Source organism: Chroicocephalus ridibundus, chromosome 1 (assembly GCF_963924245.1).
Source record: "Chroicocephalus ridibundus chromosome 1, bChrRid1.1, whole genome shotgun sequence".
Classification (NCBI taxonomy): domain Eukaryota; kingdom Metazoa; phylum Chordata; class Aves; order Charadriiformes; family Laridae; genus Chroicocephalus; species Chroicocephalus ridibundus.
Window position 1 is genome coordinate 217,650,695 of NC_086284.1, and position 18,969 is coordinate 217,669,663.

Consider the following 18,969-nt stretch of genomic DNA (forward strand, 5'->3'; position numbering starts at 1 on the left):
GCATGAAAACAAGAAGATAAAAATGAGAGAGTGGGTAGAAGGTTTCCTCTTTTTGATAAAATTATTTCAAAAGATTAAATTAAAGCAAAACTAATTAGGAGAACCGCACTTAAGCCGACTTCCCGTAAGAAGGGTCAGCAGGCAAGAGGCATTCAAATCAAAGGCAGATGCAAGAGGCACTTCAAGGGCTCCCTGAAAAGTCATTATCCCAGTCAAAAGGGAAGGGGATACAGAGGAGGAAGGAATGACAAGAGTCATTTTGGCTGGGCATCCATCCGGGCATTAGATGGAGTGTGTGAGGAGTTAAATAGCCTCTCTTTGTCACCCTGGAGAGCAGAAGTAGCAGGTGAAGACTAAAGCTGACCACCTAATGTCCCATCCAGAGCACTTCTCAGAGAACAGAGGGACAAAAACCAACAGAATTATATAGAACGGGAGGGGGGGTACAAGGATGCATCTGCTTTTCCTTGTATCCAAGCCCTGCATGGTTTCCATCAGCAGCACAGCCACGCCAGGTACTGCAGCCTGAATCCAGATCCGAGCTGCTGACACCACACAGAAAATCCCCCACCACAACAAGGCAAGTGACAACCAGCATCACTGCAAACTGTCCCCTGGCAGGATGCAGGACCCATGGGTTTCAGCAAGGTAACCTGCAGCAGGACATTGTTATCTGTCCCTTTGTGTCTGCTTTTGTCACTAACATCCCCCTGCCTGCACAGCACGCATCCTCAGCCCACCGGAGGGAAATCCGGCTCAGCCGCTTTGCGACTGGAAACCTGTCAAATTCAAGCTGCGGCTTCTTAAAGGAAGAGTTTGAAGAGATGATGTTACAACCTGCTGCCTTCCCTGCTGCAATGGGTCCACTGGAGCCCGCTATTTCTCCTGGAATTGGAAATAAAAACGCATGGCACAGCACCACCCATGCAGAATGCACGGCAGCAGCCAGCAAGCGCCTCTGGACGTTGAAGTACAGATTGCATCTGGAGGGATTAGATGGTCATTTGCAAATCTCGTTGCACGGTTGCAAGATCCCATCTCTGACAAGGCTCTGAGGCACTGTTAAAGCAGAACCTCCACAAAAAGAAAGAGCAGCGCTCCACGCATGTATGCAAGGCGCCCAGCAAAAGCACAGCTCAGCCAAACCCTGTGCACCAGCACGGAGACTGCTGAGTAGTCAGAAAGCAGAGAGGGGTACTTGAGGGAGAGACACGGAAAATTAATCGCTCACTGCCAAAAAGCAGGCTCTAACTCTTGCTGGGAACAGCAACCTTCCTAGCAGAAAAAAAAAGAAAAAAAAAAAAAGGGAGTTTTCCTACTGCAGTTAGATACTGCAACAAGCTAACTGCACTCCTGCAGTGACAGAGCAATTAGTAGGTATTTAAAACAAGTGTTGGCTGCACCAGTTCTGGATAGAGGGCCTCTGATGTGGTTTAGGGCCTGGGGTTTTGCAGCAGAGGATGGATCACAGGGCAACCCAGGCCGGAAGGGACCTCAGGAGTCCAGTCTCCTGTTCAAAGCAGGGTCAGCTTTGAGATCAAACCAGGTTGTTTTGTCCATTCAGGCCTTGAAAATCTCCAAGGATGGCAACTGCACAACCTCCATGAACATCTTGCTTCAATGCTTGCCTGTCCTCATGGGAAAAAGCTCTTCCTTACATCCAGTTGGAAGTGCTCTCATGTCAACTTATGTCTGCTGTCTCACGTCCTCCCACCACTCACTAATGTGAAGTGCCTGTCTCCATCTTCTCAATAACCTTCTTGTAGGCATGGGAATGCTGCTGTTAGGTTTCTCCAAGTTTTCTCCTCCCCAGCCTGAATAAGCTCATTTCTCTCATCCTCTCCTATCAGGGCAGGTTCCCCAGCTCCTGGCTCTCTTCACCCTCTCCTGATTTTTCTCTGGTTGATCAACACCTTTTTTGTACTGAGGGGCTTAAAAGTGACCACAGTACCTCGATACGGTCTAGCAATTGAGTTCAAGATGACCACCTTCCCCTGAATCTACCAGCAGTGCCCCCGTCTGTATAGCTGAGGATGTCGTAGAATCATAGAATGGTTTGGGTTGGAGGGTCGTTGGCCTCTTCTACTGCGCAGACACAATGGTGGCTCATGTGTAACTTGCTGTCTACCAGGATCCCCAGGTCCTTTTCAGGAGACCTGCTCCCCAGCCAGGCAGTCCTCAGCCTGAATCGTTGCAAGAGGTCACTCCTTTCTACGTGCAGGACTTCACACTTCTCCTTTTTAAATGAGTTCCTGTCAACCCCATTGCACCATCTTCTCTTAAGTCCATCTCGATGGCAGACCTGCTGTTCAGCCAGTTCCTCCCAACTGACTGGAGGTTGGATTAGATGATCTCTGAAGGTCCCTTCCAACCCTTGTGATTCTGTGATTCAGTGATTGCAGCTCTGGGATGAACAGGTGCACAGGGCAACCTGCTTCCCACCTCATTCGACCTCTAGCTGGAGAAAGGTGAAGCGTAACAGAAAGATACCCACCCATCTGCAAGGCTTCAAAGCAGCAGGGGAAGAGAGACAGCACAGCAGCCTATCACTGGCATGCACAAGTCCTGCATCTTTGATTTCACCCATGGAGATAGTATCCAATCACTCAACACTTCTAGGTCATGTTGGACTCCAGTATCACCAGCCAACAACTTTTGCATGACCCAGTACAAATGGGTGTCACTGCCCAATGTCCACATAGATTCCCATCACCCCCCCTTTCAGGGCTGCCGGCTGGTACACTCCACACAAGCATCAAGAGCCAAGTACACTACAACTACCAAAATTACAGCTTTCCGAATGCTACGGCCAGAAAACTGAAGTACTCTCCAGGTGTCTAAGCCGGCAGCAACCTCTCAAAGAGGGACTGTGTATCAATGAAGGACACAGACAACTGCAGCCTTCACAGACGTCAAATTCAGACGGGAAGCGGGATCACTCCATCACAAGTGAGTGAAACACTCGGACTCCTGCTGATTTAGGAAGCTGTGAGGAGAGGCCAGAGCGAACAAGCCCCTCTCGCAGAAACCAGCTTCCCAGCAGGAGCCAGAGCCTCTACAGCGTGTTTTCAGAGCAGTCAAGTCCACTTGCCAAACAGTTGGGGGAAAAAAATAAAATTAAAAAAAAAAATCCCTGACTCTTTCAAAGCAGCAGAGGGATGGAGAAGGAAGCCGAGTTTCCCTGCCGACATTCGCCCAGAGCTGTCAGCAGCAGAATATCCTCCAGGGAACATCAAAACCGAGCAGGATTTCTCGTCTTGTGCGTATGCAGAACCCCCCTCGCCTGGAGGAACAGTAAGGATCTCTGTCTTTGCCTGCAGTTATCACGAGACTGCAAACCTGTGCATGGCAAACCCAGGGCTCTCTCATTAGCTCCAGCTCCTTGGATGGGCGGTGAGGTATCAGACAAGAAAAGGAAGATACCCCTTTCCATGTGGGTACGTCACGGTGTCACCAACCCACCTAGAGCTCTGTTGCCTGTGGGTCTCTGCCCATCTCTTGCACCCTTTTACCTTGCTCAAAATGTTTTGCATGGAAAACTCCATTTCATTCTTCTGTTGTCCACTCATGGCACTTGAGAGCGATCCAGCTGTGTGGAAGGACCTGAAACGCTGCCAGTCTCACCAGAATTCAGCTGCTCTCTCCTGCTAAATGGGATGAACCCTGCTCTGGGAAGGGATCTCAACCCACATGTGAAGGGGGTAGCAAGAAGACCCTTCATAGCAATCAGCTGCAGGTTTGGGCATCCCTCAGATTTACCTTACTGAAGAAGTCCTGACATTACCGTAGACCAAGGTGCATCTTCTCCAAGCCACATACCGACTCCTTCAATAGTTGTTAGCGGTTCCCACTCCCTCTTCAAGGCTGTAAACAGCACTGTAGCATCCAACCAGGAGAGCTGTCGGCTGGCTGATGGGATGGGATAGCCACAGCTATATGGCCAGAAACCAGCAGGAGCTCAGATTTGTGCCTATTTTCCAATCCAATTATCTATCCGAGAAAGCCAGCCTTCCCCAACGCAACTGTGAGATGGGCCAAAACGAGAATTGCAAATCCAAGCTCTCAGATCTAAAAATCTCTCCATGGTGTTTTGTCTCTGAATCCAAAGAAAGCCGGGTCTCGAGGGTTCAGGGTAATCCAGAGGGTGGTTCATGAAACCGGTTGATATTGAGAATTCTCTACTAAATAGAGGTGATTCCTGGTGGGAAGTGCTGGCCAGATTTCAGAGCTGTCTGATCTGAATGAAAACCTTCACCCCGAATGGCAGTCCAAATCTAAAAAGCCCTTCAAAGACCTCAAACTGGTGGGATTTTATGAAAGATGAAATACAGGCCACAGAGTGAAAGAATTGGTTTTTAAGCCATATTTCTTTCTCTGCAAGGAATTTAGCATAGAAAAGGCTTTGAGTGAAATATTTTGATGGAATAAAAAAAAAAGATAAAATATTTCTTATGGGGAAGTTTCAAATAAATGTAAATTACTACTACTCCATTTTCAAATAAGCATTTGAAAATGGACAGAGCGCTTTGTTTTGTTAGAAGTGCAATTCTGAGGGCTGTTCCCAGGTTGACATTTGTAAACTTAAATTGCCCTTTACACCTGCATCTACACACAGAATAATTGCAGGTAAGTTGTATTTCTTTGACTGGAAACTATCTGCACAAAAGCAATGACCCATAAATTAAACGCCTAGGGAAGGAATACAAGGAATACTGAATACCGCTACGCTCCCTTAGTGGTGACAGGTATTAGTGGCACGTAATTTGGCCAGACACGCCGGAAAAAAAAAAAAAATCCAAAACAAGCATACAAAACCGTGCAAAGCATCTCCATGGGTACATCTCTAGCTTTTTCCTGCCACCAGAGTGAAGAGCTAAGCGTGTAATGAGAGAGCGTGCAAAGGAAAAGAAAGGCAGTGGATTTCGGCACCTGGCTGTTTTACAGCGAAGTGGTTTGTAGGAAGCACATACCCAGGAATAACTGCTGTTCCCAATGGTTGGCTGCGCTGCCATTCGCAGAGAGACAAAACAGCCCTTCGTTAAACTCAAGTAAGGCTTTCGTGTCTCCTGAAAAAAAATCACTACAAATTCACAGGGGTGCCGACTGACTTTCAGCCACGGGTTTTGTTCGAAGCACTTCCCCCCCTATGTAGGAACTCACTCTGCCAACGAAGCCCGCCGAAGGCACCCTGGAGTACATTATAAACTGCGGCAACATGGTACGGAAGCACAGGGAACACCACGGGCCAGCCAGAACAGGAGGTAATTACAGACACCAGCAGCTGACCAAAGCGCTACAAGATGAAATATTTCTCATTAAAAAGTACCACAGGATCTTTAATGCCCACAAGCGGTCGGGAGCTGGTTTTCCATCCCATCTGATTTGTCTAGTTTAGCTGTTTGGTATGATCACACACCTCACAACCTTTCGTGCATTAGTTTTCTTCAACGCTTCTTTGAGCAAGCAAAATATTTCCTACCCTTTGCAGGAGAGAAAATGAGCTATGGAGGCACACCACAAGTTTCTGGTAGAGCAACGAACTGAACCCAGCTGTCTCCCAACCCACTCAACCCTGGGCCTCCCTTCTCCATCCCCAAGACACCACCAGCCCCCATCAGGCTTTTAATCCAAGAGCGCCGGTTTCTATACGTGAGATATGGACAGGGGGAATTTTTCTTTTCCATAGCTTTGCATTTTTATCCCGTTTATATCTTCATTCTGCAGGGCCAGGCTGTGCTGTGGACAAGGCATATTTCTACAGCAAATTATTCAGTGCCTTCCACATAGCTACATGTGGAGACCAACTGAATGAGCGAGGGTTGCACAATGTATTTTGCCTGGGGCAGTGAAATAGCCGGGGCCAACCTTGTCTTTCTGTTTCACTCACTTTTTTCCTACCCTATCTCTATCTTGGTTTTTTCCTTTTCTTTCTCTTTGTTGTCTTGGTTACACGGGCAGATTCCTGATATGCTGCTAGTTTTCATTTTAATGATATGTTCCTGTAAAGCACAATATTTTACTTCAGTTGTGTGTGCCACTGGATAAATTCCTTTGACATGTGACATTTGTATATCAACTAACAGATATTGCTTTATGACTGTGGGTATTTTGCAGAGTATTCACGGATTACATACATCAAAATCTCACATACAGTCGGCATCTTTCATATAAAAAAAACACACGGAGAGAAAAAGACTGAAACTGCGGGAAAAATAAGGAAAGCTTCTCCAAAACCATCTTGTAATTACTTGCAGTGAGTCTTCCAACAACGGAGTAGATCCTGCTATCTTGAATTTAGTAACTCCTCTCGCCATGCTAGCCAAAATACTTCACTGTAGCTTGACCGAATGGCTGCACTGCACCAGGAGAAAGAGCAGGACGTATCATGCGTGGCAGGACTCAGCAAGCAGGAAAAAAAGACATCTCCTGGGCTTTGTCCACCGGTACCCTAGAGTTTCATCTAATTCTACAAAGCTTATTCCAATTTACCCATAGGCATATTAAAAAAAAAAAAAATCCCCAACAAACATAAATCAAACTTCATGCTAACGTAATGGATTATGCTGGAGTTGCAATGCCAATGAAGTATTTCCTCTGATTCCTTTTCCAAAGCACCTGATTGATGAGAGAAGATGGAAAATGGAGCTTCAAAAGGCCCATGAAGTCTTGGCAGGGACCAAGGAATGCCAAGTGAAAAATTCTGAGTGCCAAATTGGCCTTGTGTGGCACTTAGAGGGGAAAACAGGCTGGTGTCCTGAGTTCAGAAACCCTCAGGAGCCCTGGAGGGGAGCAGTGCGTGGAGGAAACCAGTGATTGCAGAAATCACAGCAAGGATGGGGCTGAACCTGCAGGAACTGAAGGTTTCCAGGAGCCTGGATCAGCTGGTCCAAAACAACCACAGGTTTGCAGGGGAGCCCCGTTTTGCTTTGCTTTCTGCCTCTTTGGTGGAGACTTTATTCAGCCGAAGAAGATCTCAACCCGAGACTCCAGCTCTGCTCCAACACATGGACCAAATGCAGTAACTACCGCAGGCAGAATATTCAGCACATTAGGAAAAAGTGAATATAATGAAGCTTTCTCAAATTACATCAGCCAGTTCAGTTCCCCTCCTCTCATTCTTTACCCTATAAGGCTGTCCCCGCTCTCTACCACAATCTGTAAAGCACTAAAAGCTTTCTCTCCTATTTTCCCCTACTAAAAGGAATTACATCTTGGATTCTGCAATGGCAGAGACAGAGCTGTGTCTGAGTTTGCTTCTCCTGAAGCCAAAAGACAAACCAAAAGCTTGCGAGTTCAGGGAAGCAGCAGTCATTCTTAACTGTTTAGGTCTTTTTGGATATTTACCATTCAGATCTCACCTACCCCATTCCCCCACCCCCCAAGAGACTGACTGGAGAACTAAACAGTTTATTATGATATCACAGATGACAGGGAAGCAAAACCTAATTAGTCAGGGGAGGAGATTATTTTTATTACAACTGTTTAAAACACAACTTGGCTCCTTTTCCACATGCCTGAATAGACTGTTTAAAAAAAAAAAATTAAAAAAAATTCTCTTTTTCAAAAGCATCAGAAGCGTTTCCTCTGTTGAGCAAAGCCAGAGATATTTGCCAGTGGGCAGGATCCCGTTCCCCTTGCAGACCCGCCTCACCATGGGTTCAATGCCATCTGAATTTACAACCCTGGTTTTCTTTCTAAGTGCAGAAACAGGTAGGGGAACAAAACCACAGATTTCAGACCTTCCTTAAGCATCCGTGAACAAATGACTCCGTTCCCCCTGCCTGCTCTGTTCATCCTATACACAAGCCATAGTGGGTCACCTTTTCATAGCACCTTCCTCTCCCCAGCTTGGAAGTTTTTATTTGCAGAAGGAACTCCAAGAGGAATCAACACCCAACCCAACCCCCAAGGCTCTGCCCAACCCCCTTTCCCAGCTTCTCACCCATCTCCATTATTACGACAAAACCACAATCTCCTCTCACATATAATATTTTGCAACACCCCTGGGCTGAGCATTCAGACAGACATTGCCAGACTGGCACAGAGCAGTTGGAATGGATGCACTGCCCATCATTAGCGTGAGAAGGTCCCTTCTAATACCTCTTCTTGCCTTGAGAAAACCACAGGTAGAGAATTCCCAGCTTCCACCTCTCCAGCCTCTCTGCTGTTGCCTTACATGGCAAACTGCAGAGCTACGGCCATGCAACAGGCACATTTTTAGCGAGAATTCACAGCGAGGAACATAAATACACTTTTTATTGTATTTGGGTTTATGTGGCGTCAACCCTAAACATAATGCTCATTATCGCTCAAGACACAGCTTTCTTTTGATGAAAACGCTCTTCCTTCAGTACAAGCACCCAGCCTGACCTAAACAGAGCAACCATTAATCCCATGCTGGGCTCGTGGTGAAATCACAGTCCAGTCACATTGCTCTGAAGAAAGACCTCCAGAGCACGAATCCTCTTTCTTAACAAACTTCAGCTGCAGTCAGTTCTTCTCCAGCAGGCACAGATACCCTGTGATCAACTGCTTAATTAGAGATGGTCTGAACACAAAAATATTCTGTTGGATGTAAACTGCACCAAGTCTGTCTGTGGCTGGGTCTGTGGTTTGACTTCAGAAACATGCATTTGCTGATGAACAACAATTTGGAAGAAGGATTTTATCCTTTCTCACATCAGCTCTATCCCTCAAGGGTGAAACGCAGTTTTTTGCCAACCAAAACATTTTCTATCCTCAAAATAGGCGATGCACCTTAGGATAAGGACTGCGCTCACACGACTGCAACACTGCAAATCTCCATCAGAACATGAAAATCTGAGTTAGAGAACCACGTCAGGTCTTACCTTCTTGAGTTTCCCACTCTTGGTCCCCACAAAAGCCAGGGAGTGGTTCTTGTAGACGTAGGCAATCACAGATGTCATCCTGTCTCCATCCTCGGTGAAAATGGGAAGCCCTCGCACCATGGATGATACTCCCAAGGGGGCATTCATATCCAGGCCACAGAAATTGTCATCAATTGTTAACAGCTATAAAGAAAAAGAAAGAGAGTGTAAAAAGATGAAGCCACTACTTCTTTCGCCATTTGGGAAGTATCCATACAAGCAGGGACACCATTGCGTAACATGCCTATGATTTGTGCAGGCTGACAAATCGATGACAAAGGCAGGACTGGAGAAATACAGGGGTGGAAAAAAATTTGCCCAAAGTTGCGTGATGAGTTACAGACAGAAGGAGAACTGGAAACTTGCTTCTTTTGAATGACAGCCCAGCAGGATACATTACGTTAAGCCTTTTTCCTACTGCTTTACCAGTCAGTTTTACCAGTCAAGACCTAGCAATCAAAGACAAAGTCTGCTGAAAATGTCTTAAACATATCTAGCTCTGTCAAAAAAAAAGTATGCACATCCATTCCCGTGGGATCCAAAATAAGAACCACTGAGCTAAGTCTGCACTGGCAAATAAAATAGACCCTGGCCTGCCCTCTGGCCCTGAGATCCAGTAGTAAGGCTCACATCTATGAAACCTAAATAACCACTCCCCTCCCAACTACAAACCCTGTAGCATCACTCGCGTTACATCTTGGAAATTATACTCCCCCAAGGCATGTTCAGGAACCATCTGGGAGAGAGTTGGTTATCCCAGGTCAAATCTGCAGTAGGGAGCACTCTAAGGATTAAACACTACAGATGGTGCCTGCACACACGCCCCATGCCTGGGGTTAGTTTAATCATATCGTTCTCTCTGGGTCCTTCTCTCACACTGCTTGGCCTGGGCAGTTCAACTTTCTGGGTCTCCATTTCTTCCCCATGAAATGGAAATTATCCTCCATCCATCCATCTTACCAGGGTACTATAACTCACTGAAGTCCTTTGGAGAGGAGGGGAAGGTTTCACAGCTATTATAGGAGCTTTTTGGCATTTGTTGGAGATACCCATGAACTCCTAACAACCAGAGAAAAGGTCCCATTCATTAATGCTGCTGCCTAAGCTCTAACACCTATTGGATTTGAACTCAACAGCCTTGTCATCACACAGATGCTTTACTGGGATCCATGTATACAGATGCACATTATCTCTGAGGGTGTTTCTTTGGACTTCAGGGAGTTACAGAAGTACAGCAGCAGAACCGTATGGACAACTCTTCTACCTTAAGGAACCATCTGGACAGTAGGTGAGGCTAATACAGGTGGCCAATATGAAGATCTCCACAGAATAAGTCAACCAAAGGTGAAGCTCCAAATACCACAGTACACAATTGCCAAAGCAGTTAGACTTTATTAACTTCACTGGGACCACTCACAGATTTGAAGTTAAGAATCCGCTTAAGGTGTTTTGCTGGACTAATGCCTAGAAAGGCAATAATTAATTGTACAGGAAGGTTGCCTAGTATTCATATACCAGTAATAAAGGACCATGACTGTTTCCTTTGAGCTCACACCTTTCTGGAAGCATGGACAGAACACGTGCTGCTCCTTACTTCAGTTCACGAGCAGTAAAAGCCTGATAGTTGATTCATTTTATCCTCACCCAGCAATTACAGGGAATAATTACAGAATGTTTTACTGAATGGAAGAATAATGTGTCTTAAATGTATTTATAAACGCATAAAACCTATGAGGAATTCAAACAGCCATTAGTAAGGAACAGCTAGCCTGAGCTCTGGCCCACAAGAGTCATTAGTGTTTGTGGACTGCCCTTTCAGAGCTAAAGCACCAGCTCAAAGAGCAATTACAGATCAGATCAACAGCCTCCATGAGCAGCAGACAGGATGTTGCTAGTCTACGATGCCAGCACAAAGTGTAAGATAAATCTGTCTCCCAAATCCAAAGGCCAAATTCCCCCGAGGCCTGGTACCACCATACCGATGGCCACACTTCAGAGAGGCAGGACACCCCTGCCAACAGCATGACTTGCAAAAACCGAGCATTTCTGTGGCTAATGAGAACACAAACAGATTCGTTACATAGGTCAGGATGGAAAAGCTGCAGCTTGATTACTCAGGAAGTACAAACGTGTTTGAAGCAGCGACACTTCCCAGATCTTTCTGCGAGACATGAGACACTGACTGTCAGAGATGAGCAGTGTGTTGGGCTGATGTGGTGTGACAAGCCTTCTGTTCACCAATTCACTACCCGACTCATCGCCTGGTGTGGGATCCACCTCACCTTGCTTTAGCCATGTGAAACCTTAGTAAGTAGCCTAGAGTGATCATCTAAAGTACCTCCCTATTCAACAGAGGAAAGGAGGCACATCACAGACCAAGCCATCCAACCAAACTTGCAATACGCTAGATCACCTTCTGATAGAGCCAGCTGATTGCAAAAGGACTCCGGATGATTCACATTAAGATGTATCATGCATTGAACAGGAGGCTGGATTATACGACTTCTTGAGGCCCTTCCAACCTGAATCATCCTATGGATGTAGGACCTAAGAAGAATCCAGGTCTGGAAGTCAGGCCTAGTTTGACTGGAAACTTTTAAGCTCTCAAATTAACATGATCTGTGTTTCAAGGCGATAATAAAACTGTATATGTGTCTCACCCAAAGTGATGGCCTGACAGGCTGAGATAAGAACCATTTCAGACTAAAACCAAGAAATTCCCAAACTTTCTACAGATGGCAGAAAGAAGGGCAAGGAAAGAAAGTCATGCTTTGCCATGGTTTTAAAGGAAAATAAAAAATAGGAAACAGCTTTCTTCACCCACAAGAGGATTAAAATACGCAATAGGACCAGCAAACTTCTTACCAGTGGATGAAACTCCACGTCAAACAACAGGAAATTACACCAAGCAGCGGTGAAATGATAGCAATCAAGCAGAGCTGGCTTGATGCATGGTCTGAGGCATCCTCCTTGGTGTAGCACTGCCTCCCACACAATCCCCACCCTGCAGCACAGCCAAAACCAACTACTCCAGGTGAAGCACTTGGAGATCAGAAAGGACCCATAGAATCATCTGGGCTGCGTGACCCAGGATTTTGAATATCAGACAGGAGCAACCCATGCTGTTTTGAAGGGAGGTAGAAACTACTTCTATTTGCTCCCCAGTCAGGTCTGAGTCTTCATGGCTGTAAGGATACAGCACTGGGCCCTCTGTAACCCACTCGATCACCAGCCAGGCTGCGTTAGCTAGAGTATATGATTGCTGTAGATGTATATCAGAGCTCACATAGCCAGAGAAAGCTCTCACCTACCCACAAAATCCCAAGAGGATATAGACCCAGAGATCCCAGCATCAACCACAATAACCTGGGGCTGATCTGCAGCACATCTCCAGCCTGTGAGGCTTAATTAATCCAACAGCCACAGGTTAGTTCCTCCTTCATCAAGCTGGGCCCAGCTCCAGCTGAACTCAGACCTAGCCTTAATGGGGCTGATATCATGGTTTTCCCCCATGCAGACACAAAACTAACTTTAAGCCCATTTATTTCATTTCATTTCCCTGAGATTATTTACAGGAAGACACATTCTTATAAGAAGGGCTTATAAGAAAGATGGGGACAGACTTTTTATCAGCGTCTGTTGTAATAGGACAAGGGATAGTGGCTTTAAACTAAAAGAGGGAAGATTTAGACTAGAAATAAGGAAGAAATATTTTACGCTGAGTGTGGTGAAACACTGGCCCAGGTTGCCCAGAGAAGTGGGAGAGGGCCCATCCCTGGAAATGTTCCAGGTCAGGTTGGATGGGGCTCTGAGCAACCTGATCTAGGTGAAGATGCCCCTGCTCATGACAGGGGGTGGGACTAGATGGCCTTTAAAGCTCCCTTCCAACCCAAACCATTCTATGATGATCCAAGCACCAGGGCAAGGCTGAAGTGCAAAATCAGCACTTTCTCTTACATGACACAGTTCAGATAAGATCTAGGACCACGACAGCACACCTTACCCTCTGAGACACGCAAACTGGTGCGTGAGGGCAGATGAGGCCACGGTGCTCACTCACACGCTGTTGCGTGGGTGCCGGAGAAGCAATCGCAGAGTTGTGGTTTGTGACGTGGACAACCATCCCCCAAGAATAGGAGCAAGGCCAGCCAGCCACGCACCACATGAAAACTATTTTCATTTAACACATTTGGGTTATTTCCTCTAGGGATCATCTGCAAAAAAAATGCCAGCAAGCGAAAACCTACATATAAACATCAGCCGGCTTCTGTGCAGCTGTGGCTCTCAGCTACACACACGCCTTTGTAAAGACAGAAATACAGTCATCTTCTTCAGCAAAGAGAAACACGTAAGGAAGTTTGGATTTATGATGAAAGGGTCAGGAGTTGCAAGCACAGGTTTATTTTCAATTCCAGGCACTCCTAGCAGCAATATAAAGTAGCCACGTTAAACTCTCTGGAGCTTCCCTGCTCGGCAATTTCACGTTAACGACTTTCCAGAATGAAAGCGGAGGTGAGGACATGAATTCACTCTGCTTGCAACACTGCTGCCGCGCCAGCTGGGATACCGGGGAGGGGCAAAGGGAAGATCTAAAGAGGCAGGAATAGGATCAGCAATTCTTGCATCTCACATTAGTTAAAATCTAACCCAGAAATCCACGGCACAGTCTGTAGGTATCTCAGAAGGGATGCGGTTGAGATGTTGGACTGGAGTCAATGAGTTTCTCATCCTGCTCCAGGTTCCCACCTGCAGAAGAGGGAATATTGTTCACCGTCCCTCTGCCCCAGGAAAGCTTCTAAACACAGGTTTATAAGGTGTTCTACATATCCAAAATATCTTCATGCGAGAATGATTGGCAGTTCCCAGGGCATAAATGCCCTCCCGAGTCCCACCAGCTGCCTCTCCATCTTGGGCCGATGTTCGGGGGGAACCAGCGCGTGGGAGGCTGCAGTCTGCTCCTGCCACCGCTCCCTGCACAGGCAACCAGGGGGCTCATCTGCAGCCGTGACACCGTGGCCAAGTGTCACATTCACCAGTGAAATAGGAAGGATGTGCAAAAGAATGGGCCTGATTTACAGGAGGATTCTGGCAGGCATTTGCCTTCTCCAGGATTAAGCCTATCAAATAAATAATTAGCACAACCAAGCCCTCCTGGAGAGGATGGTTTTACAAGGCTGGTGCTGGCTCAGTCCCCTAGGGATTTGCTGAGCCCCAAAAACCCCCAAACTCAGCAGAAGGGTTAGAGCTCTGATTACAACACCTCCTTCCCCGTCCTCATCTGATTCCCCACCAGAAGCGAGCACTTTGGCATTGCACAAAGGGCTGAAGCACCAGATATTAGGGAGCCAGTACAAACACTGCTCATAATAAACCACAATTGTCCCTTAAACATCTGCTTTAGCTATTTTGCTCTGAAACAGACCCTGATAATCAACTACATACAGCCTAATCCATATTTTGGGAAAAGCTTCGATAAAGGATTAGCCATCCCTCGTTCCTCCTTGCTTTCGCTCCGGTGAAATCTTCCTCCTTAATCAAAGCACCAGGGCCTTTTTCCAGATATCTCAGCAGGCTCCAAAGCAATTCCACAGACTCACTGGGGAGAAAGGCTGTCCCAACGGCCAAGTCTCGCCTTTGATTTACAGCTAATACCTAACAGCCCTGTCTTCATACGGTGGCAGGTACTTGGCTTCTCACTCTTGTTATCTCAGGCTTGGCTACGCCAGACGATGGAGGGAACGCATACATTACGGCTGTCTGTGCTGCCAGCAGGGCCAGGGAGCCAACAGCAATAAGAAATCAACAGTAATGTGCATTTGAGTCTTTGCAAGGAGATATCCAAGGTCTTTTCCATCACCTGACTGCAAGATCTTCTTTCCTTCCTGACTGCAAGGGCTCAGTGAGGCTGAGGGTGGACATGTATCCTACTCAACAGAATATTTAAAAATCAAGAGAGATGGAAGCCCTAGGAAAATCTGTCACCAGGAACTTCACGGTACCCAAAGAGATACAAGCTAGGAAATTTAGGGTCTAGATCACCTGGTGCAGGGGTGAACCATAAATCTTCACCCAGCAGAGCTGCAAATGATGGAAACCATCTGCCTGCAAACCACAGGTCTTTAAACTCCAGCGGCAGCAGTGTGGTACCCAAGGCTTGTGTTTCTCCTGTTTGCCTTTTCTCTTAATGGTATAAACATGGCCTTCACTGCCCAGTGAACTTCTGGTTAGATGCTGGTTTGCCCTACCCCTGGCATTAGTACCTTGCCTTCCTTAAGTTGGATTTGCTTTGCCTCTGAGTCTCTTCTGATGCCTCTGAGACCAGTGGACTTTGGTTCATCTGACTTTCTCCCTACTATCTGCGCTGTGAACTTTGGCAGAACCGCCACCTTTCAGCCCGTTGGCTGTGTCTATCTATGAGGCCCTAGCCCAGGATGGAGACAGCCCCTCTGACTTTCGCCTCCTGCCACATCATTCACATAATTTGATGCCTGTTGCTGCCCTCCCCATCACATGCATTCCTGACAGTGGGTCAGGAAAAGGCTGCAGGCTTGCCCAGTGAGCATCAACGGCTGTAGACCTTTGTCATCTGCAATTCAAAGCCACGGGGAAATTTTGCGGACAGAAAGATGGGAACCCTGGGCCACCAAGCAAAGATAGCATAGATCACCAACCAACCCACTCTTCAGCGGTTAGCCTGCAGTCTAATGACTTACGAAAATATCCAGTACCGTTTCCCCAGGGTGCTCTGTGATATAATGGAAGCTGGATAAAGAGCCAGCATTTGGAAATACATTATAATTGCACACTGCTTTTCACTTGTGCAACCACAGCAATGGTTACCATGCAATTACATGTCACCATATACAAATGACAGTGCAGTTACAGTAACTTTACCAATTACAGGGAAATTGCACCCACTATGCTAAGAGGTGTTCAGTCAAACATAATTCGGGAACGCAGGAACAAAGGGGAAAGTTACTCAAATTGAGTAGATCTGGTACAGGCGTTTGGTATTTAGGTCTCCAGTTTAAGCATCAGTTCAAGGACTGGTGTCAAGTTTCCAGAGTGCTGCAGAATCTTAATGTAGTACAGACTTTTTATGCCCACATTTACGTTCCTGCTGCACTGTGAGCATAAGGCTTCCCAACAGTCTACACCATGTACCTCCACGTCGTAAAATTTGCAATTTCCTGAAGAGGAGGCTGCCTTTCTTACAGAGACCAACAGGTTTCTTTAGTCTTCAGGCCTTTTGCTCAGCAGAGCTGGTTGATTATTAGTAAGAAGTAACTGTTGCTATAAATTTATCATCCTCTAGGTCCCGACTTTCTGAATGATTAGAATGCCATAAGATTCATACCATGTACATTGAGTAGCGAACCCCTAAAAATCTTCTAGACCCCAAGATTACAAAAATTTAAGCAATGCTGGCAGTGAGTTTGCGTTTCTTATTTCATGCGGCAGACCCTGGAGATGCAGACCACAACTTTCAGGGTCTGCTGATTCTGTCTCACATCCACAGAGCAAATGCTTTTCAGCCCGTGGTTTGTTCTCAAACACTTGTTCCCACTTTTGCTATGCACATTGCCTGAGTACTGGCATGGGACTGTCCAGCAGCAGCATTTCTGCTCTGGAAGCAGCACTGGGCTATCAGAGGGAAACAGTTCATCCCCCATGAAGGAAAGTCCAAGACTGACCATCCAGAGAAGCACATCATAGATATCAAGCGTGCAAAACCATCCTCAGCAAAACAATGTTCTTACTTCTTGGTCACTTGCATAGAAGACACTCCTACCATTAAGGTTGGATGAGGTTTTGAGCAACCTGGTCTAGTGGGAGGTGTCCCTGTCCATGGCAGGGGTGTTGGAACTAGATGATCTTTAAGGTCCCTTCAAACCTAAACCATTTTGTGATTCTATGATTCTATGATCCAGCCTGAAACACCAGCAGGTTAATGAATCTGTGTCACTGGCAGATGGTGTACTGATCCCAGCTTCACTGCCTCCTTCAGCTCCCATGTCAACCTCACCTCCAAGCACTTGCCAGGAGAAACAGTCATGCTATGTCAAGATAAACAGGGCAAGGTGCAGAACAGACTCAGATATCTGGCAATATTTTTGAGCAGGATATTTGCACTCTCCGTGTTTGGATATTGTAACTTAAGTGATATTTCTAGTGCCTTGGTTAGACCCCGAGAGTCCAATATAGGCAGTGAAGAAGGCCAGTACCTCCAGCAGCAATGCAGAGTGTCAGACTGAGATAGTACAAACACTCCCATTTATGGAGGTCTTCACATCCCACATAGAATCATAGAACGGCTAGAGTTGGAAGGGTTCAACTGGTTGATCATCGGGTTCCAACTCCCCTGCCCTGCGCAGGGACACCTCCCACTAGACCAGGTTGCTCAAAGTCCCGTCCAACCTGGCCTTGAACACCTCCAGGGACGGGAAACACCATCACTGTGTCAGCCAAATCTCTCTTTTGCATATGTCTTTTCCAAGCCCTCAATAAGATTTACAGCATTACTATTCCAAATCTCAGCATTAGCACACCAAGCCATGCAGTTGGGGTGAAAATCAGATCCTCAAGGTGTGCGGTCACTGAGGTTCACCATCTCACAGATGGCAACTATACCTACAAATAAGGAGGATGGATGGGAGCTGAAGAGCAGCAAGCGTGACTGTAAAAAGGAAACTGAGTTCTTCTGCGGTCCCATAAACTTCCCCTTGCTGGATCAGAGGCTGGAGGATTGTATGGATGAAGCACTGAAGGATAAACAGAAGAATATGATCTCTGTGGCTCTCAGCTCAGTGCTTTCCATGAGCTTTAAAAAATTCACTTAAAATTTTTCACACCCCAAAAAAAGAGATTATTGAGTGTGGAGTTCTGCCTTTGAAACCACCATGGTCTATTGGGTAAATAAGCATTTAGGGATTTTTCAAAAGTGAAGTATTGATCAAATAAGCTGCTAGAGCTCTTCTGTAAGAACATATTCCACCAGCAAAGCTGTGTTACGCACCTGAAACACAGTAGCACTGACTTCCCCTGATGCTGCTGTAGCTGAGATGGGGAGTAGGAGTCCCAGAAAGTGAAATTCTTAGGTGAAAAGGATTTTCTGTGTAGGCAGAAAGGCACCTTTGAGAGAAGGAGAAGCGCTCACTAGCTGCTGCATTTTATCCTAAAGGACACTGCAGTTCCATGATCAGCCAAAGGTTTTCTATACAAAAAATTCCTGGAAACAACCACTGCAGTGAGGAGAGAGGTATAAGAAGAGACTGGAGCTCTATCCTGTGTCAGCTGTGTGCCGTAATCCTGTGCATCCTTGCCGTAACATGGGTTTCTCTCAGGCTTGTCCATCCAATAGAGACACCAAACAGAGACATGCCCTTCCCCAAGTTACTCATGCCCATCTTCACCCGATGGACGCAACATCCACGCTTGCAGGGCTCTTCTCTTGCTGACCTCTCCTCCCTTTCACGGAGAACGTGCCTGGCCCATTATCTCCAGTACTGGCTGGCAGCAGAATGGTTAAACCAGCATTTCTGGAGCATTTCTGGCAGCTGCCAGGAACCCCTCATTCCTATTCCAGTGACGCACACCAGCACCTTGCCGGATAGAGTCCAGCTGCCTCCCCTACGCCGGCACCACCAGAGATTCTCCACTGAATCACAATTACTATAATTATTATTTTGTTACACAGGCAAAATTATCGTTTGGGCTGCAAAGTGCCACGCGCACCAACAGCGCTATATAAATTAAACAACAACGCTGCTTTGCATGCAAGCATCACCTTCGCCCGGAGATCCCAGAGCCGCTTAAAAGCATTAATTAAGCCTCACCGCGGTCCTGCGAAGGTAAGCTAAGTGTTGTAATGAACGCCATGTATGTGCTGTTACTCTTCAGCAGGGGGAAACTGAGAGAGCTCGGCTGGCTACAGGAAGCCCTGGCTTGCTCACCGAATGTCGGAGAGCCGTGCCGAGCTCCAGGGCTGCGCAGCTGTATCAGGGAGAACCGAGTTGCGTCCGGTCCTATCATCTCCCAGAAAATGAATTTAAAGAAGCCTGTCTATCAGTTTAAACAACAA

General features: G+C 46.5%; 1 protein-coding gene across 2 annotated transcripts in view; it reads right to left on the reverse strand.

Annotated features, from left to right (window-relative positions):
* Positions 1 to 18,969, reverse strand: part of PLXNA4 (plexin A4) — a 477,218-nt gene that overhangs the window by 417,749 nt on the left and 40,500 nt on the right. For both annotated transcript variants that reach the window (XM_063323702.1, XM_063323701.1), the window contains exon 3: positions 8,850 to 9,032. In XM_063323702.1, coding sequence (XP_063179772.1) covers positions 8,850 to 9,032 — 183 coding nt within the window. The remainder of the gene's footprint in view (positions 1 to 8,849; positions 9,033 to 18,969) is intronic.